Below are 19,073 nucleotides of genomic sequence, written 5' to 3'. Positions count from 1 at the left end.
TGTACAACACTGTGTCTTTGCAGCACTTAAATAATGGAAGTCTCATCTGTTATTTCAGATTGTAAAGTAATACAAAAAATAGCAAACCAAAGCAGATTAAGCAAAATAATAACAAATTTATCTGAGGAACAGTTCAGTTCCAACCAGAGGTTGAAAAGTCTTCCAGGTCAACTTCTATACTTCTAGTTTCAGGAGAGGCTTTCTCACTCTTTTTACATCAGAAAGGAGGGGAATCATTTACTCTGCACAGAACTCTTAGATGTATTTAGGTCCTGTGGTTGGAAAAGATCCATCAGGTAATCCTGGCTCCATCCTGCTTCCTCACAATGTTCACAAATGTCCCTATTGAATCTAGCCAATGTAATTGTTGAAAGGAAGGAGTAAGACAAGCCTGGATGAGTTATACACGCCTTTCCCATCTGAGCTTATCCTCTACTCAATCCACTGCTCCATGCATCTGAGTGAAAATAAAGTTTATGGCAGCACCTTCACTGCTGACATCCTCATAAATACTGAGGTACCCCAACTGAGGTATGTGCACAAAGAAAGATCATCTATGCAACAGTTTCATCAAAAGGCTAAAGATTTCTGCATAGTATGTGTCCATCACTTAAGTCTTAACAGGAGTGAATATAAAATTTTGGCCCTGCTGAAGAGTATTTCCCACAGTTAGAGCAGAGCAGAATTAAAACTGCGCATCCTTTGGGTTTGTTTCTTTTGATTGGAAAGGAAATGGGCTGAGATTTGCTTTTGTTGTCAGTCTGAAAGAAGATTTATGGTAGCATTGTAAAACAAGAATGTGGTGTTTCCAGATCTAAAAAAACCCAATTAATAAATAATATAACTTTTTACTGATAACTCAAAAAAACCCCCCATCTATTAGGAAATGCAAAATCAGACAGGTCTGCATTTTGTCCTGTAGACAAAGCAACATAGGGACATATTTATGAATAAATCTCTACCTCTGTTGACAATATTTTTTGTGTGAACTTACTTGAGGTGTAAATATTTAATGTTGCTTTTCTCTGCATTACTATTTATTCTTCTGTGTGGGAATAAAGGCATTCTGCAATACTGCAGACCAGGTAAATAATGTATTACTTAGTCATGAAAAATGCCAGAGGAAAATAAATGAGAGGATCTTACCTTTGGTCATCACAATGCCTGCAAGAGTTTTGTGGCGTGCATGCATGGAAGTGAAATTGTCTGTCATCTCCTGGAACTTCTGTGCAACCATTTGGTATACGGAGTCGGCAAAATCCTGAAAGACACAGTCAGAAAGAATTTTTTCACTTTCTTTGACTGAGGCACCTGGGCGTTTCTGCAGGTAAGTCACCTGCTGTCAACTGCTGCGTGGTGCCTTTTAGAATTAGACACCACCTACCTGAGCAAAGACAAAAGGAGTATCTCTCTGACTACCCACATCACCCTCAAAACCAGCCCAATTAACTGAATTAAAGCCGGAGACCCCTATTAACTAGGATTAGTGGTAAAGGGAGAAGATTTCAAGATGGACTTTTTTTCAGCCTCCTGGACATTGATCCAGGTTTAGTTTTCAGGCAATTTGTTGGTTCTTAAAGTATTTTATTGTAGTGAGCTGAAGAGGTGGATGTATGTCCCACCAAACCACTTACTTGCATATGCCCACTGAACATTTCCATTAGCCCACTGAAGCCTGAGAGCTGAGCTGAGGCCAGGGTTATAGGTAAGGAGCACCTACTTCTGCATCCAAGGTGAGTTTTTAATGATGCACAGCTACGGAGGTAAAATGATCAGCTGAGGCATCTGGGCTGTGTTTAACGCTGTCACAGGAGTGCCATGGTCTGTCTTGTTTCCACCTCGACAGCCACTGAGAGGAAGGAAAGGGGAAAATCTGCTTGCACATCCTACCGAAGATGTTGCTTGCACAAGTTCACTGATGTGTAGTAGTGCCGAGGCAATGGTCTGCCAGGTCTCCTCCTGAGCATGGCAGCTTTGTTGCAAGGTCAAATTTTCCTGTGGACTGGGCTCTAGAAACTGTGTGTTCTGAACCCTCATGTCTGAGTGAGTCCAGTCACCAGGGAGAGCCCTGGGAAACCGGTTACTGAAGCCAGGCAGGGTAAAAGATGTAAGAAGTGAAATCTGCAGACTGTATACGGATGAATGTGAACCTAAACCAGCTCTGGTGCTCCTGAGAACACCACCTCTTGGACTGTTTCCCTGCTGCAACGTTTAGTATCTTTTCTTTTCCTTAATCTCTGCACTTTATTTGGCACAGAGTCTTTCAAGCATACATTAGAGATAAGTCAGAGAAATGCTGTTTGCGAGCACGAGTTCTTAAAATGCTTTGCAAGTCTGATAATAAAAAGTAAGATCCAATGGATTTTTTATTTTATTTTTTTTTTAATTTGAGCCGTATGATTTCTTTTAGGAAACCAAGCTGTACCTACAAATCCTTCTGGGAGCAGTTCCCGGGGCCTGGAGCTCACTCGGGTGCTGACAGGAGACCTCCTGGCATCCTGGAATCTAGTTAGCCCCGGGTGATTGTGCCTTTGTTAGGATAAGTGGCTTGACCAAGCAACAATTCCATTTTTTCTCCTGGTGCTGGGCTAAGCTACCTAGGGGAGGTCCTGGGAAAACAAGCCCTTTGAATTCACCTGGTTTCTTTAAATGGGTTCACGTCACACATGGAGAGGTCGAGTCTGAATTCAGTCCCTCTTACCCTGAAAGATCCACAGCCATGCAGAAGTAAGGAAATGTAGTTAAGAAGATCATATCCATTCTTTTTCTCCCCAGACTGTTAATGTTGATGAAAACATGTTGGTGAAATACAGTATTTTTTTTTAATTGGGACAACACACAGCTATTTTTCAGAGGAAAGCAGATTCTAATTCACAAATACTATCAGTAATACTACTGCCACTGAGAGCCTCTGCAGGCTGTACACCATATGTTTCTACAGTTTTTTGCTGCAAGTCAGCTTAATTTTTAAACATTATTATGGCAAATAGAAAAAAAATCTAATTTAATAAAACATAACAACAATTAAGCAACCCTCTTTTCATAACACTGGGAATATTTATTCCATGGACAATCCTCACAAGTGATTGCAATTTGCTCAGATACATAGGGGGGTAGGATTTCTTTGACACAATAATTTTTCTTTGTTTTGCTAAATGCAGCTTTTCAAGGTATTGCTCTGGGAACGAACCATTTGCCCAAAAAGACAGTTTCTTATGACACGGACTAAAATATGCTGGCTTGTTGCAAAAGAAGGAAAGAGGCATATAAACACTTTCTGGGAGATGCATGCAAAATTCTACACAAGAATTAGATGAAAACAAGGAAAAATTATCAAGAGCAGTTTGACAGTTCCTAAATGGAATTTCACTTTGACTGTGTTTTATACCTGTTCTAATCTAATTGTCCACAACCACCATGTGAGCAAAGTATTGCTCAGACAGGGTTTCTGAAGGATGAATTTTGGGTCAATTCTCATTTGTCAAGCATCAAGGCATCCTTGTGATATAAATGCAATTATAGTTGCTTTACAGATGAATGAGTGAAGGCACTAAAAGGGTGAGGGACTGGTCCAGGGAAATAGCACGGAGCTGGGCACAGCCAGGTGTTCTGATTTCCTGATTCTCTAAGTGCTCAGTGCTGGAACACTGCCTGTCTTTCATAATACGAAAGTTTGTTTCTAAACTTGTTTTCCCTACTGAAGAGTGACTTCATCCATAATGGAAAACTAAAGTGCATTTGCAGGACTGATAGAACTTGGCCCCATATGGCAGACTGCAAGTCTGATAATCTCTATTTAGACTAGAAAGAAAGAAAAAAGAGCATCTCAATAAAACGATCTGCACCATCATTTAAAAAAAGAATCAAATCATAAATTTAATCTCCTGCAGTATTGCAGTCCAATCCATGCCTGCATGCCTAGCGTACCCTCCAAATCTGCATCCCAGGGCATTTTGCGCTCATTAAGAGTTAATTAGCTTAGAGGCACACACAATTCCTAGAAGAATCATTTTAGAAATGCTAAATAGAACAAATAACTTTTAACTTTGGCTTTAGAAATCCCCACAGTCAGAGCTTTCTTTACTTCATTTGGCAGTAGGTTCCAAAGCCAGAGAGCAAAGAGACTCACTAAAGGCAAAATAACGACGACTTCAGATAATATTTAGGGACGATAAGGAATTCGGCATTCGCTGATCTCAAGGAGTGACCTGGGATGTTAAAGAACAGCAAATCCATTAAATGTGAAGCCTCTTAGCTGAAATAAGTCAGGCGAATATTTTTCATCTTGAATCCATTGCCTAAAAGGATGCCAGTGAAATTAATAGAAGCAAAGGAGTGACATACATGAATACATATAGGATGCAGGAAAAACAATGAGAGACAGCATCTAATCTGAGAGATCATTTACAGGATATCATATTGCCCCAAATTTCCAAATGTGTATGCCAAAGTACAGTGGAAAGGAAGAAAAGGAGCAGTCTGTTTTTGCAGATGGAGAAAAAATGAGAAGTCAACAGATGCATGGCTCAGACCTGTAAGGTCTGAGGGATTTGATACCCTGAGGGTTCACGCATGTAATGCAGCGTAATTGCAGAGCCTTGAATAACCCATCCCTGAACACTGGCCCAGTGGCAGTGCTAGGTATGGGATTCATTTCCTGACCTATAACCGTAAGTTACACGAGGTACAGAGTGCTGCCTTCCTCTCCAACACACCAGAGCAGCTATTTGGCCTGATCCATTCATGTGCACATGCAAAATCAGTGACAGCATTTCTGCCTAGATAGAGTCCTTAGATTGAATTTCAGTGTTTTTACAAAGACGACACTAGTTGCAAATATACCTAATGCATACAGGACAGATATGGTGTAGATAAGAGTTGGTCTGTTTACCCCTGCTCAGTTTAGAACCACAGATTTCATTCCAGAGATTTTCTTACTTTACTATTAAACAATAATCCTAGGCTACTAAAAGAGACATATCCAGATGATCATTCCTGTTGGGATATAACCCAGAAAAATCCAAATACTGATGGCTATTGTGAGCCTGGTAGAACTTTTGGGATACATCTGGACTATGTTATCTGCCATCAGAAACAACTTAAAAACCATACACAAAAGAAACCATTCTTTTGTTATTCGCTATTATCAAAACAATTAATCTCAGAGAAAAGTTGTGTTTGGTGCTACCACAGTTCATGCTGCCAGATAGGAGTGAAAACAAAAGTCTCCATCTGGAGTAAATACAAAAGCCAAATATATCCTGGCAGCTTCTGAACGAATATCAGGTTCACTGTAGAAAAAGGGAAAATTTCAGAAGACAGGGAAAAAAGAATAGAAACTTCCCTTGCGAAATAAAAATTCTGTGCCATTAACAGACGTGCATGAAATTGCACTGATCACATAATGGCAGAGAAATGGCAGCTTGTGGCAGGGGGACAGGGCAAAATAAAATAAAAAGATACAGGCACAGTACTCCGAAAATTTTTACCAAGGCACATGGGAGAATAAGTGCTCAAATACTGCTTCAGGGCTGGACCTAGAGGAGACTTCTATTTGGGTGACAAATCTCCTTGGAAAACTGCAGTCTGATGCAAAATGCCACTGAAGCCAGTGGAAGCATGCCTGACTCAGAGATGCTCCAGAAAAGGCTCAACTAGAGAGGATGGGAGTTCAAGCATGCCCATGCCCAGGCCAGGCAGGATGAGCTTGTCCACGCCGGCTTTGCTGGTATATTGGGGGAGAAAATACACGACCCTGAGGAAGGACTGCCCTTCCAGGTGCTGGGTTTCTTTCAAATCCCTTGCTTTGGTTTGCCTGCTGTCAAAATCTTAACTTTCATAGGTCCTCACATAGATTGTTCTGTGCAAACAATGTTTGTCTCAGAGACAATTTCTTTGAGACCAAAACTTTGCTTGGTCTTGCTAATACAGTCAGTGATATGAGTAAGGCAAACAAGACTGCTAGATCCACACCGAGGGGCAAATCTAGTCAAACCATGAACGTTGCCTAAATGCCTATTGTCCCTGCTGGCAGCAACAGTTACTTGTTCAGGCACCTGGCAGAAGAAAGAAAACATAATGCTAAACTTTTCACCATGAAAGAAGGTGGCGAAATCCTGCCATACTTAATAAGCTATATTTTAACATATATAAGAAGGCTGGAAAATGAAAAATAGATGTCATTACTATTAAAACCGCACTGTGTTGTCTGAGGTATTCATCTGTACTTGATTATCATGTCAAATTACTTGTGTTATTCACAAAGGAAAATCAAACTTCAGATCACACCACTACAGAACCAAAAACTTTTAGTCATTTCTCAGCACTAATATTTCAAATGGTATAAATAATTAAATGTGTTCAAGTTTGCAATGGGAGTCTTCAGGGTAAAACTGACATTCAACAGGAGTAGTAAGGATATTAAAATCAATAGATTATAAGGGAGGAAGCCTTTAGTAAACATTTTCTATTGAAATCCTGTCTTAGGGTTTATAGGGTTGAAATATCAAAAAGGTTAGATTTGCATACGGATGGGAAGAAATATTCTGCTATACAGATATCACCAAGGGCTCTGTTTCTCCTGCTTCTCAAGTACTTTATTTTCCAGAAAATTACTGACATTTTGGGGGTAAATGTTGAACACAATGAATGGGGATCGGGTTGAATTAAGTTCACAACTCCCTTCACAGATAAAAGGAGATGCACACCTGGTTCTTTTTACTGGCTGAGGAGGAACACACACTTGTTGACAGCGGGAGTTTGTATTTTTTCCTGCAAAGAACTCTCCCTGTTTAAATGGGAGGGGAGGAAAACACAGCACACAGAATATCAGTTTTGAAGCACTGCTCCTGGTCAGGGTGTGAAGCAAATTGCTACACAACACACTTTTTCCCAGGCTTGTAAATAAGTTTGCTGTAGCTAGTTGGAGATTCATCACTAAGTGATGGTACCCTTGAGCCAACGAATTAGTCAGGCTCTTCCCAGGTACTGCATCATCTTCAAACTGTAGCCTTGAGAAGAGAAACAGCCGAGGGTCTTGGGCTGCCCTCCACCATCAGTCTTCTAGCATCAATTCAACTCTTGTTGCCAGGAGCTCTCCCAGAATGGTGGAAAGGGCTGAACGAGGACCTAGAGGAGCGGACAGGCATGGGGGACCTGTGGAAGGAAGGAGGACTGTGGGTTGCAGGCAGTGGGTCACAGGCAGTGGGTCGCAGGCTGGGTTCACTCCTTGCCCTGCTTCCCAGCAGCCTCAGCGCAAGCTGCTTGCTTTGCCATGAGTCCCACTTCTCTGGAGGTAAAAGGGGATGATTTTTACCCACCTCTCAAGGAACTGTGAGGCAAATGACAATGACAGTGATGAGACTCTCCAAGCAGGGTCATGCAAGGACTTCTGCAGCTGGTCTGGAGGCTCCAGTCCACAGCTTCTCATAACTCAGCCTTCCTTCAGCATGCACAGGCATTTACAGTGTATTACTCAAAGAAAAAGGCACTGGCAGGGAATTCATTGTGGTTCTTTCCTTGAGATGTGCAGTAATTATTTCTCTCTGATCGTAACTCCTACAGTATTGATCATTATGTCTGGTTTTGGCTTATCCCTCAGGGCCAGCGTATATGGACTTTGTTTTATCTCAGATGGATGCGGTTTTATTTTGTCTGGCTATAAGTTTTCATTTCAGCTGACCACATTCGTATATCCTGTGTACATCCTGATTCAGAGAGGTCTTCTCACTCTTGCTGCTCAGAAGGGATTGGGCGCGTGCTGCACGGGCAGCAGCTGGGTACACGTTCCCACGCTGAGCTCCTAATGAAAACTCCAATAATGCACTTCTGACACTGAATATCCTCACGGCTTTCTTATCTAGACTGATGAGGAAGACCAACAGCTCCTATTGATTCAGTCAAAAGAATCACTTTCACCCCCCCGCATCTGTTTGTAGTCCTATTACAAGTGCTTTAGCTACATATGATGCTGCGATACCATAATTTCAGTAATCATCAAATGTCCCACATTTGCTCTGCATTCATGAAGGCTCCTTGGTGGCTCGGCTGACCTCAGCTGACTTGGCTGACTCACCCGGACTGTGCAATGGGCTCCTGGGCTCAGAGCGATTATTTGTGGGCTACTTCCCTCTCCTCCCCTCACCCTGGCTGGAAGTTGATTGCTCTGCTAATTTCCCAGGCCCCACAAAACATATTTGTCTCCACACCATTGCTTATATCATTAGTGATCATTTACTAAATCTCTGCACTGTGCTGGCTGCTGTACGAGGCAGAATTTGAAGACTGCCCCTGTGTGGCAAATGAAAGAATGCCAAAATGCCCTGAAAGACCCCAGAATGGGAGTCAAAATAGAAACTTCTTCTTCCACCCATTTGTTTTTCGGGTTTCCCAGTAAAGCTGTGGCTTTATGATAATGTTAGCCACCCCTTTCCCTGAGGCTGGAAGGATGCAGCATGCATGGCAAAATTAAGATGAGACAAAGGTAGAATGGGAGGGCTAGTTAAGGTCCGTCTGTGGCGAATCTCAGCACCTTTATGCCTGGGTGGTTTCCCAATGACTTCTCTGGGTGTCAGATTTGACCCTGTTCTAATGAATGTGAGGGCTGCTAAAAACCATTTTATCAGATTTTGATGAATTGTTCCTATATCCAGGATATGCTCCAGGAATGATTAAAGACTGCGGTAGGCTTCTCACTTTTGATGCTTCTTAGGTGGCTAAATGCAAGCTAAAGGTCCTTCAGTGTGTCTGAAATTTTTTTACTAGAGAACCCAAAAGTCTCCCAGTAAACTTTGTTTTAAATCTCTTCAATGAGACTTTCAGTCATGAGTGGCAAAGAGGTAGTGTGCCACTGTTTACAGAATTTTTTCTTAAAATGTTGATTTTTTTCCCAACAAATATAAAGTTTGAAATGAGGAGATCCAAGTTTTATTGGGGCATTTCGAGAGGAATGGACAAATTTAGAAACTGATAGCTATGATGTGAGTTCTGCTACAATGAAAAAGCTTCTGAATTTGCACATAAGTACTACTATGTGATCCTGTAAATGAGATTAATCAATTTTAAATATCTCAAAAGAAATTTCTCACAACAGTAGGAATACAAAGATCAATCAGGAATTTATTCTAAGAGCTCAGTGAAAAAAATGGGTCTATTTTTTTCTGTATATCCCTTGACTACAGGGAATAAATCAAACTTAATATACTGTATCTTTTTATTTGTTTCAGAAACCCCTGGAGAGGCTGAAAGAAAATAGAACACATAAAATAAGCATACTATTGAAAGAGGAAATGCTGTCAAATCCAAATGCCCCAGCTCCTCCAAAATGTACGGTTTTCTATTTAGTAGGAAAACATTTTGTATGTAGGTTTAATTAGAATCTTTAAAGTCACATTAGTGTGTTAATGTTAGGATGCTAACAGATGAGCCCCTGTATTTGAGGCTGATTCATTGCTGTCTGCATTCATCTTGCTCTAAAAAGATGCTACAAATAAGCACCATTTCAATGAATTTAGAGGAAACAAGCTTTTCCACTGACATGAACAGTTGTTCCCTAAAGGAGGCCATGCTCAGTTTCCAGCTTTGCTTCTTCTGATTACAGCTCTGCATTTATCGCTCCGGTAATGAAGAATGTCCATACCAATTTTGCAGAATCATTCTTGAAGTCAGTACTGCACCTGCTAACAAAAAGCCAGAAAGGAAGGGTTGTTTGTTTGCCTTTTTTCTTTTCTTTTACTGATCCTTAACCCAAAAGCCTTCTTCCTACAGAGGCACACAGAAGGTTGGCTGCAAGTGCTGAATAATTCAAAACAACGAAGTAGCGTTCGCTTTGCAGCCTTGTGCCTGCTTTAGGACAAGCCTCAGGTGTCAAGCTGTTGTACGCTACAGATATTAAATTAGCACGAATGGGTTTTCTTTAACTAGATAAAAGCTCTATAAAGCCACCAGTGCCTAGGAATGGATAACTCTGTAGAAAGGCTTTTATGCTCTCTATAAAAAACTAGATTTTAGATTCATATTATGAGCCATGTCTCTTTAATAAAATCAGTGCTTTATCTGAGAAATATCCTTTCAGTTTTCTGTTTTCTTTTTCTATCTTTCTTAGGTGCATTAAAACGAATATCCTTACAACTAGCAGCGGCAAAACCCTCATCACATACAATACTCTTGTTCCATTCTCTTCCCGAAGCCTAACCAGTTAGCAGCTCTTGGGTAAATGTTCGAAGCAGAGAGAGAACAGTGCTTGCTCCAATCCCTTGAGCATCACTTTGAAAATCTACGCCTGTGTGTTTATGGTTCTCATTAAGGAGCTGTGCCATTAAGAGCCGTCCCCATCACACATATGCTTTGTTAGATAAAGCAGGGTGCAGGCAGTGTCCAAAACAAATTTAATCTATTCTGAACTGCTGATCCCAGCAAGGCACTGCACGATTCAACTTTCTGAATCACTGCAGAGCAAGGCATACAATACACCACGTGACAATTACTATACAGCCATTGGAATTTTTTCTTTCTTGTTGTTAAAGATCTTGCTGTCATTTGCTGTAATGATTCTCGAAATCCAGCTGTAACCTTGCTAACAACCTTTCGCTTGGCGGGGAGGGGTGGTAAGGCGATCTACATTTCATGTTACCTCACCCGTCTCTGGGCTTCTCCTCAAATGTGTAATTAGCAGGGACAGTTCTCATCATCTCTGGTGGCTTTGTGCCAGGAGAGGCAGAACTGTGATTTCTGTTGAATCCCAGTTGCCACTCAGGCACCCAGCAGAGCCATTTGGGACTGGTGTGTGCCTGGGGTCAGGGCTAAAACCAGTCCCTCCCTGACTTACTGTCCCTTATCAGACAAACACAAGTAACTAACATAACATTGCTGAAATTAAGAGTCTTACTGTTTTATATCTGCTGAGATCCTGCATCTGAAGCTAAAAATTCAGCATTACTTTTAGCCCATGCTCTAAAAACCAGATAGCACTTCCCCATCACCCTCTCCTCCATCTCCAGTCATGAAACTCCTAACAAAGTGGCCACATCCAGAACCTGGGAATGGCCTTTTCAAACCCTGTGACAACACTCTTGGGCAAAACCTGCTGCCTCAGCAGACTTGTCTTTACGCAAGAGCTCAGGGAAGGACTGAGCGTAAGGCCAGGAGACTGTGGAGTGGCACTGTGTGGTCTGTCCTTCAGAAGATGACCTTCCCTTGGGACTATACCTGTGAGAAGGGTGGGAAGGACCTGCCTGCAGATAAGTGCGATGTTACAGCTTTCACTCACAGCTCAGATTTCTTATGGCAGATTAAATCTCATAGAAAACTTGCTCATAATGGGAAAGTTGCCTTAAGTGATTTATTCACAGTGGGAAACAAAAGAAGACCTTCTTGGGAAGAAAAAGAATAAATGGATAAACCCAGTAATTAAATGAAAAACTATTATTTTTATTTATTTAACTACTTACATAAAAATGTCAAAGCAGTTTACCTACAAACTGACCAAACCCTATAAAATTCATGTCAGAGAGGTAAATAAATTTATTCCTATATAATTGATGATTAAATTGAGAGACAACCTGTTTTAATATTTTGCTCAGGTAAGTCAGTGTCAAAGACAATAAACAGAATGTGCAATTCTTCCATTACAGCAAAAAAAGGGCATAATACAAATATGAATTAATATATGAATAAATTTATTTTGTCAACACACCATACTTCTGGAAAGCTACATCAAAGGATCTCTGAGGTGTCCAGCATTACACATCTGGGCTCCTGTGTACAGCCATGGGGTAAGAAATAATCTCTCAAAATTCAGACAGCAATTCAAGAGAGAAAAGAGGAATAACCAGCTTCATACCCAGCTCTTAGAACATGTTTTTAAGGTAATTGCTGGATGTTAGCTCACTTGCTAAGATGCACATAACCTAAAGGGCACTCCAATAAATTCCTTTCAGCATGTTTCTCTCTCCTGCTCCACTCACAGGGCTCCTCAGCAAGGAGGAGCTGGCACACAAGCCTTGCGCTACCATTTTCAGTCAATGAAACTCTCCTGCCAAAACCTGGGGAGAGGAGGGTGCAGCACGCCAGGGCTACACAAAATTCTTGGACTCAAGAGCTGACTAATATGGACAGCAAGGTAAAACATGCTGCTTGGAGCCCCTGAAAATGATAAAAGCAAAAAAGTGAAGGATTTCAAGGCTGTCTGCCATTGCACCTTTGTCTTGTCTTTCTTCATCCGTTCTCCTCCTGTGCTTATGTGTTTAACCATTTCCTCCACTCTTCTGTCGAGTGAATCTGTGCTCAGCCTTGCAGAAGCATTGTCTGGGTGGTCTGGAAACCCAGACAAACTATTATACAAATCGAAGTCTGTCCAGTTTCTGATAACACCAAAACTAATTTATTTTTTGTTTATACTCTACTACCTTTGACAAAGCTTCCTCTAGAGATCTATATCTCCATCCTTGCTGCCTTCCAACTGTTTGTCAATTTTTTTGTTTTGCAACTGACAAAAGAAAAAAAATATCTGACATCAACCTTGGAAGAGGTACTGAGTGCAGAAGTTCTTTTTTCAGATGTGATAAAATCTTGCCTAAAACCATGTCCAACCTTTTCAGTAGAAAGTCCAGATGGCTTTGCAGCCTGTACAACAGACTTTATTCACTGATGCTTCTCTAAGTGTCAGCAGGGTGTTGTCTTCCAGAACTAATAAATGCGCAATGAAAGGCAGCTCGGAGGGGAGAAATAAACACAAACAAAAAAAAACCCCTCACTTAAATCCCCCTGCCTCCCCCACAAAATCAAATTAATCTGAGAATTTCTACATGCATCTGACTGAAAATTCCCCCGGGTGGAGAAAGGCTCTGCAAACAACTGGAGGTGTAATGGATGGGGTAGCAGTTCAGGCGGCTCCAGGCTGAGCAGTGATTTACGCACTCACTGCCAGCTCCAGGTCGCCCTTGCCTGCACTGCAAATATTTCAGCTACGGGATCACGACCCTTCCTGGGTCTGTACATAGGCTTCAAACTGCTGCATCTCTCAGTGTTGTTTTCACTATGGCCAAATTAGCACAAAAGGTAATTTGTGAGTCCGACAGGCAGGCAGGGCAGGGGGGTGGGTGAAGGCTGAGGGATTTGGGCTGAGTTTCTGCCCCTGTGCCTGGATCCCCTGCAGCCTGGTGACATGTATGCCGTCAGCCACTGCCTCAGTTTCCAACCTGTAAAACAGGAATATTTTGGTGAAGCCATGAGTGTGACTTCCTTGATGTAAGTGGGGGTTAAAATACTGTTTTACTTCAATTTATGGACAAGCTTACCACGGGATTAGCAGTTCCCTGCCCATCCCTCCACTCTGCATAGTGTCCAGCTTTAGATCTAGGCAATATGGGAGGACAAGCGGTAGAACAGCTCTGCTACAGCCACCAATGGCCCTGTGGCCATGTCAAGCCCTGATCGTAGCCAGATCCTGCACTCAACAACTCCAGCACGGAGGGTCTCAGCCTGGTCTACACCAGGAGAAAAGCTGCCCGCTTTTGGTACCACTTCTGAGCCCTCCAAGGGAATCAGGAAGAGTAAAAAGCTCCAACCAATATGAAGCTTATGCAGCTATCGCTGTTTTAACCACCATCTGTGTGATAATGGTGGTAGTGGTTAATACTGAAGCCACCTCGTTAGTATTCCCGATTGTGTTATAATTGTGTAGCCTTGCAGCTGTCAGCGCTCTTGTTCCGTGTCTGTGAGTTTATCCCGACACGGGTGTGCTCGAGGACCAGAGAGCCTCGGCATGACTGCAAGGCAAATAACAATTGATAGGAAAAGTGGGGAAATGTTCAGAAGAGAAAAAAAAAATAAAAGAGGGAAAAAAAATGCACCTGAAAAATAAAAGAAAAGAAAAGAAAAGAAAAGAGAAACCTGGTACACACAAAGCCCTTCCAGCATGTCTCTGGTTTTGTTTCTCGTTGACACACTACTCCTGTTTTGAGCTGACAGCTGTGGTCCAGCCTTTGTCAGGTAATTAATCTGGGTAGTTCATTTTCACAGGTGAGTAGCAGGTTGGCAAAGTCTCCTGTAGCAGTGGTTTGTGTTTTTTTTTTCTTTTGAGAGCAGCATGGATACGAGAGTGTGTGTGTGCGTGTGTGTGTGTGTGAACATGAGCACACAACATGCTCTCAGACCTGCCTGGCCATTTCTTCCTTCCTCACTGCAGAGCTACACACTGTGCGTAGATGCTGTGCTTTGGAGAGTGAATGGAAGGAAACCTCAGCCAGGAATTTAAAAGCATCAGACTTGTTCTCATTGATCACAACTGACAAAACTTTAAAACCACCGAGTTACCTTGCCAAGGTTGAGCACTGCTGGTCTGACTCAGACAACAACTTCTGTGTCTCTTTAGAAATCAAACTGATTAAAAAAAAAAAAAAAAGACATGGGGAGAGAATAAACATATCTGTTGGTGGGAAAATTTGGGGTGATCTACTGCATTTTAACATTTGGTTAGCTGTGAAGTAATGCAACAAAAATAATAATATTTTGCCCATACAGCGGTGACAGCTAAAGTTAGCACATTTTATTTTTCACGATGCAGACAGTGGTCTGCAAGGTCACTGAGCTGGGAAAGGTGATTCTACGGTTCTTGTATCAAAGTGCCAAAAATAGCCTTTCACCAAAGCTGTACACCTTCAAGCCATTCCTGAGCTCCACAGAGCCACTTTCTTCTGTTTGATAGTTTCTCGCCACTTCCACATTGTTCCCCAAGATATTTATCTTGACAAACGGCTAGGTAATATATGGCTGGGCAACACAATTGTACCTCAGAGTCTCTGTCCTCCACAAAGAACACAGGCTTGCTTTATTCCTTCTCCCTTATATTTCTTCTTCCTTCCTTTTTCTTACCACCCTGTGTTTTCTTAAAACCCAATCTGCATACTAGTCTGTTTTATCTGTGTCCTGGGGTACTCCACCCCTCTGTTTCCACAGGCAATCAAGAGATGGTTGAATGCGGTATGTGCTGTGAAAGGATGTAATGTTAGGTTGTACATTTTTATTTCCTTGAATAATAACACCAAAACCTGCTTTGAGCCAAACAGCACGGTGAGCTGTAACATCTCTCTGTCAAGGACAACAAGCTTTAGTCCCTAGGGGCAGGGTGCCTGATTGAAAGCAGTGCAGGGCTCCCTGGGCAGTCAGCTATGCCGCGAGGGGCTGCGTTAGGAGAGGTGGATTTAGGAAACTGAGCACCCTCCACCTTTTCCTAAATGTTTGGGGTTGTTATTTCTAGGTGCACATTTCAGTAGCTACCCTCATTTCCAGTAGTCAGCCCAGAGAATCATGCAAGGTCCCTGAGCGATGGCCATATTCTGGCTATTTCTCTCCTCTGACTGCGTGGGGAGCCCAGATCTGCCAGCTCTCAGCAGCAGAGTAAATCACTTGTCTCTCTTCAATTTTAGTGCTGTAGTAATAGTGAATAGGTACCAGTGGTAAGTGATCAGAATAAAGTGATTTCCTTACACCAGAAAATGGAATAAAATCCCCTCTCCTAAATCCCATTTAGCTCTACATTCATTATACTGCCATGCTTTTGTAGTGAAATGTTCAGATCCTATTGAGATGTCCTAGATATTAATTTTCACTGCCAATAACAGGAGTACTGTGCACTTAACATTGTCCTTGGAACACAGTAAAAATATGTTTCAGCAGCTAATGAAATTATCACAGACCCTGCGACCTGGAAAACAAACAGAATAAGAAAGTCTTACCCTTGCTGGCTAAAATGATGTGGTACAGCTGTATTTTGTCATGTACTTTATCTATATATATATGCATATGTCATGCTAAATTGTAGATTGCCATTTTTATATATATTGAGGTGGTTAAGGAGGCTTTTTTTAGCTGACATTCTCAACACATCTCAACAACTGTTTTGCTAGAATCTATGCCATGTGTGATGTATTTTATGGTTTCTTTAGCACATACAGGGTTTAACTGTTGGAAGACTAACACTCACCAGCTTCTAACAGGGATGCAGTAGTGTTACCCCTTTTTTTCTCTATCCAAACTTTAACATCTCAAGCTTTACTATTTTTATTTTGTCCTTAATATTTTTGTGTAGATGGAACTAAAAAAAACCAGAGAACAAATTCTTATCAAAGAGGTACAAAGATGTCTTTCAACACAAGGATGATAGGAAATCTCCCAGGGTACAAAACTGGAAGATACTGGACGAAACTTGTCACAGTGAAATGCATTGTCATACCCCAGAAAATGACAAAACCTGAGCTTCCCTTGGGTTTTTAAGTATTAAACTTGCATAGGTAGATGGTTGGAGGCCTACGAAGAGCTAAATCTCATTGCAGGCCCAGAACAGATGTAAGTGTTGGCCTTTTATGTTATGTGGTGCAAAGGATTTAAGTCTCTAATGCTTTTTGGTATTGACATGACAGACCTGTTCAGAAGTTGTAACTAGTTTAAGCAGCTATTGAATCCCCGTGCCTCAGTTTCTCTGCCTGCATTTATCTGCCTGCAGTACCCCAGGGATCACCTCTCATGGCCTCAGTGTGTAAATCTCTGTGGCAAAGCGAAGCATTGTCATCATGGTGTTGGCCCATCAGCAACATGGGACAGCTCATCCACATCAAAGAGACAAAATGAACACTTATTTCCTTTGCAGGTGAAATTCAGCTATAAAACCAGATGTTCAACATGTTTAAAAACATGGGCTAAGGTGCTAATTTTGCCTTCTTAATTGCCCTGCCAGGAAGGTGGAGGGGTGCGTGGGCTGTCGCACCTTGCAGGAGGGAGGATAACCACTTTCCACTGCATGGCTGCGGAAGGAGTTGCTTGCTTTTGTACTGGCTGGTAGCAAATCGACAGCCACAAGCTCTCCGGGAAGGCACAGAGCTGTCCTGGCAGAAGGATACAGAAGACATCGACTTGTACATCACTGAGCAGAGGCAGTCCCTGGGAAACTGTGTTTGGTCATGAGCTTCCATCATGGCCAGCAACACCAGTGCCACTAAGGACTACTTGTTTTAAGGAGAAAATGGTCTCCTTGGGCTTAGGGAGGCCAAGGGCTGATTCTGGTTCTGGTTCAGTACCTGGCAAGAGTGAAATGCTTTTGCAGCTTGCACCAGCTTCACAGGTATAGCACATAATGCAGAATAAAGGAGAAGGAGACCCCTCAGCTGGTTGTTTTATTCTTCCCCAGGATGACCGAGGATCCAGGAGCATTCATATCACACACATTTCTAAAACCTCCTCAGAGATTAGAAAAGTCCCTCAAAGGGAGCACAGCGCAATCTACCATGAGAATTTTAGTTTAGAAAGCCTCAAATGTAAAACTCAGCTGAAAAGCCCGGACTAGCATAAAATGAAAAAAAGAAAGAAATAATTATTAATGACTGGCACACATGTTCATGCCAGTTTTGGCAACAGAACCACAGCCGCTGAGGTCTTCAATTAGTAAGAACACGGTGAGCTACATCACTTTCCACGTGGCAAGTCCAGTTGGATGTGGTTGAGACTGCTGTCCAACATGCTTTCTTTTTAGTGGTAAACCACTTCAAAACCCAACTTCTGACTCCACCATCACTGGCAATTTTAGAAAAGTATTTGCTTTTCCTTTTCCCCCCACAAAGCCTCCAGACTGTAGTTGTGTTACATATGGAAAGAATTCAAAATCTGAGCCAAACTTTGGAGAAATCCATAGAAATATTTACCTTTGCTTAAGAAGGTTTTGGTTTGGACTCCCCGTGTCTTTAAAAGTGGAACATTTCTGCTGTTTCATGAGTTCAACTTTTTATGCAAGCTTTTCAAAAATTTGCTTGTGCATTTAATTTCAGTCTACATCTGTAGAAATTTGGAATAGCTAATGGCTATCAGTGATGCCTACCAACACATTTTTTCGGACCAACTGGCACTGATGTACACCCATAGCATGTCTTTTGCTAACTAGTACTATTTCTAAAAATCTCAATGACTGAAAATCAGTCACTCAGAACTTACTGCAGGGGACTGCAAATAGCAGCTCTCAATTATGGAAGGCAGGCAGACTATAAACCACCGTATGAAACAAGGGATAGGATATTGAAACAGACTCACTCAATAGGAAAAAAACTTTACAAATGTTTCTTCCAAAAAAGCAAGAGAAGATGACAGCCAACAGTCCTTGTCCCCTACCTTTCCTCACAGATTTCTCCACTTTCTCACACACTACTTGTTTGTTTACCATTTTTTTACACCTTGGCTTTTCACTGTTTCTTCTGAATCACTGTCAGATGCTCTTTACTAACATTTATCTTGTTATCATGTGCTAACTCCTTTCCCTTGTACCCTTCAGATTTTTTTTTTCCTGCTGTCATTTCTAGTCCCCTCAGAGAAGAGAGATCCTGAGCATTTACAGGTACATGGCACAAGGGCATGAGTAGGGAAGATCTATAATGCTGGGTCTGGACGGTACAACGTAGTTTTGGGCAGAGACATGACCTGCCACGCATTGAGCCAAGGACGCTACTCTGTGCATACACTGGAAAATGTGATCATCCCTGCCATCAGCCGGGAGACTTTCTGCAGACGGACGAATATTGTAGGCTAGGAGAGGGACTATCAGCTAGTAAGATGAATGCCAGTCCTGGCTTTGGATCAGGTACTGGATGAGGAGGGACCACATGTAACTGGAATTAAGCTCATTTCTTTCGGTGGCTTTTCAGCTTTACCCCAATTTCAGAGCCTGCCAGAGCAGAGCTCCTTACCGCTACCCATGGGTCCAATAAGAGTGAAAAATAGATCAGCAACAGTGAAGTCCCTGACTCTTTTCCCTTTTCATGTTAGAGAAAGCTATCTAGAAACTGGGAAATCATTGCTGTTTATTTTATAGAAATTACAAAATTTCAGCACCGACCTAAAACCTCCCTATCATGCTTTTTGTGGGACATAAGGAAAAATTTCCAACCATACGTGCAAAATTAGTAAGAACAAAAATTCATGAAGTCCAAGGTAAGCGATGGATACATGCAGTAAATGGATGGAGGGAAAGGCTTTGTTTGGCGAGTAATGCTGCAAAAACCCCAAACATCTAAGACTGCACAACTTTATACTGA

At 41.9% G+C, this 19,073-nt stretch overlaps 1 protein-coding gene across 1 annotated transcript in view; it reads right to left on the bottom strand.

Annotated features, from left to right (window-relative positions):
- Positions 1 to 1,146: 1,146 nt before the first annotated feature.
- LOC104470174 (double-stranded RNA-specific editase B2-like) overlaps positions 1,147 to 19,073 on the bottom strand; it is a gene marked incomplete at both ends in the record, with an annotated part of 49,479 nt that continues 31,552 nt past the window's right edge. Inside the window, one exon of the mRNA XM_010085006.1 lies at positions 1,147 to 1,261. Coding sequence (XP_010083308.1) covers positions 1,147 to 1,261 — 115 coding nt within the window. The remainder of the gene's footprint in view (positions 1,262 to 19,073) is intronic.

Source organism: Pterocles gutturalis, unplaced genomic scaffold (assembly GCF_000699245.1).
Source record: "Pterocles gutturalis isolate BGI_N339 unplaced genomic scaffold, ASM69924v1 scaffold26150, whole genome shotgun sequence".
NCBI lineage: Eukaryota > Metazoa > Chordata > Aves > Pterocliformes > Pteroclidae > Pterocles > Pterocles gutturalis.
This window is presented reverse-complemented; position numbering and strand designations above follow the sequence as displayed.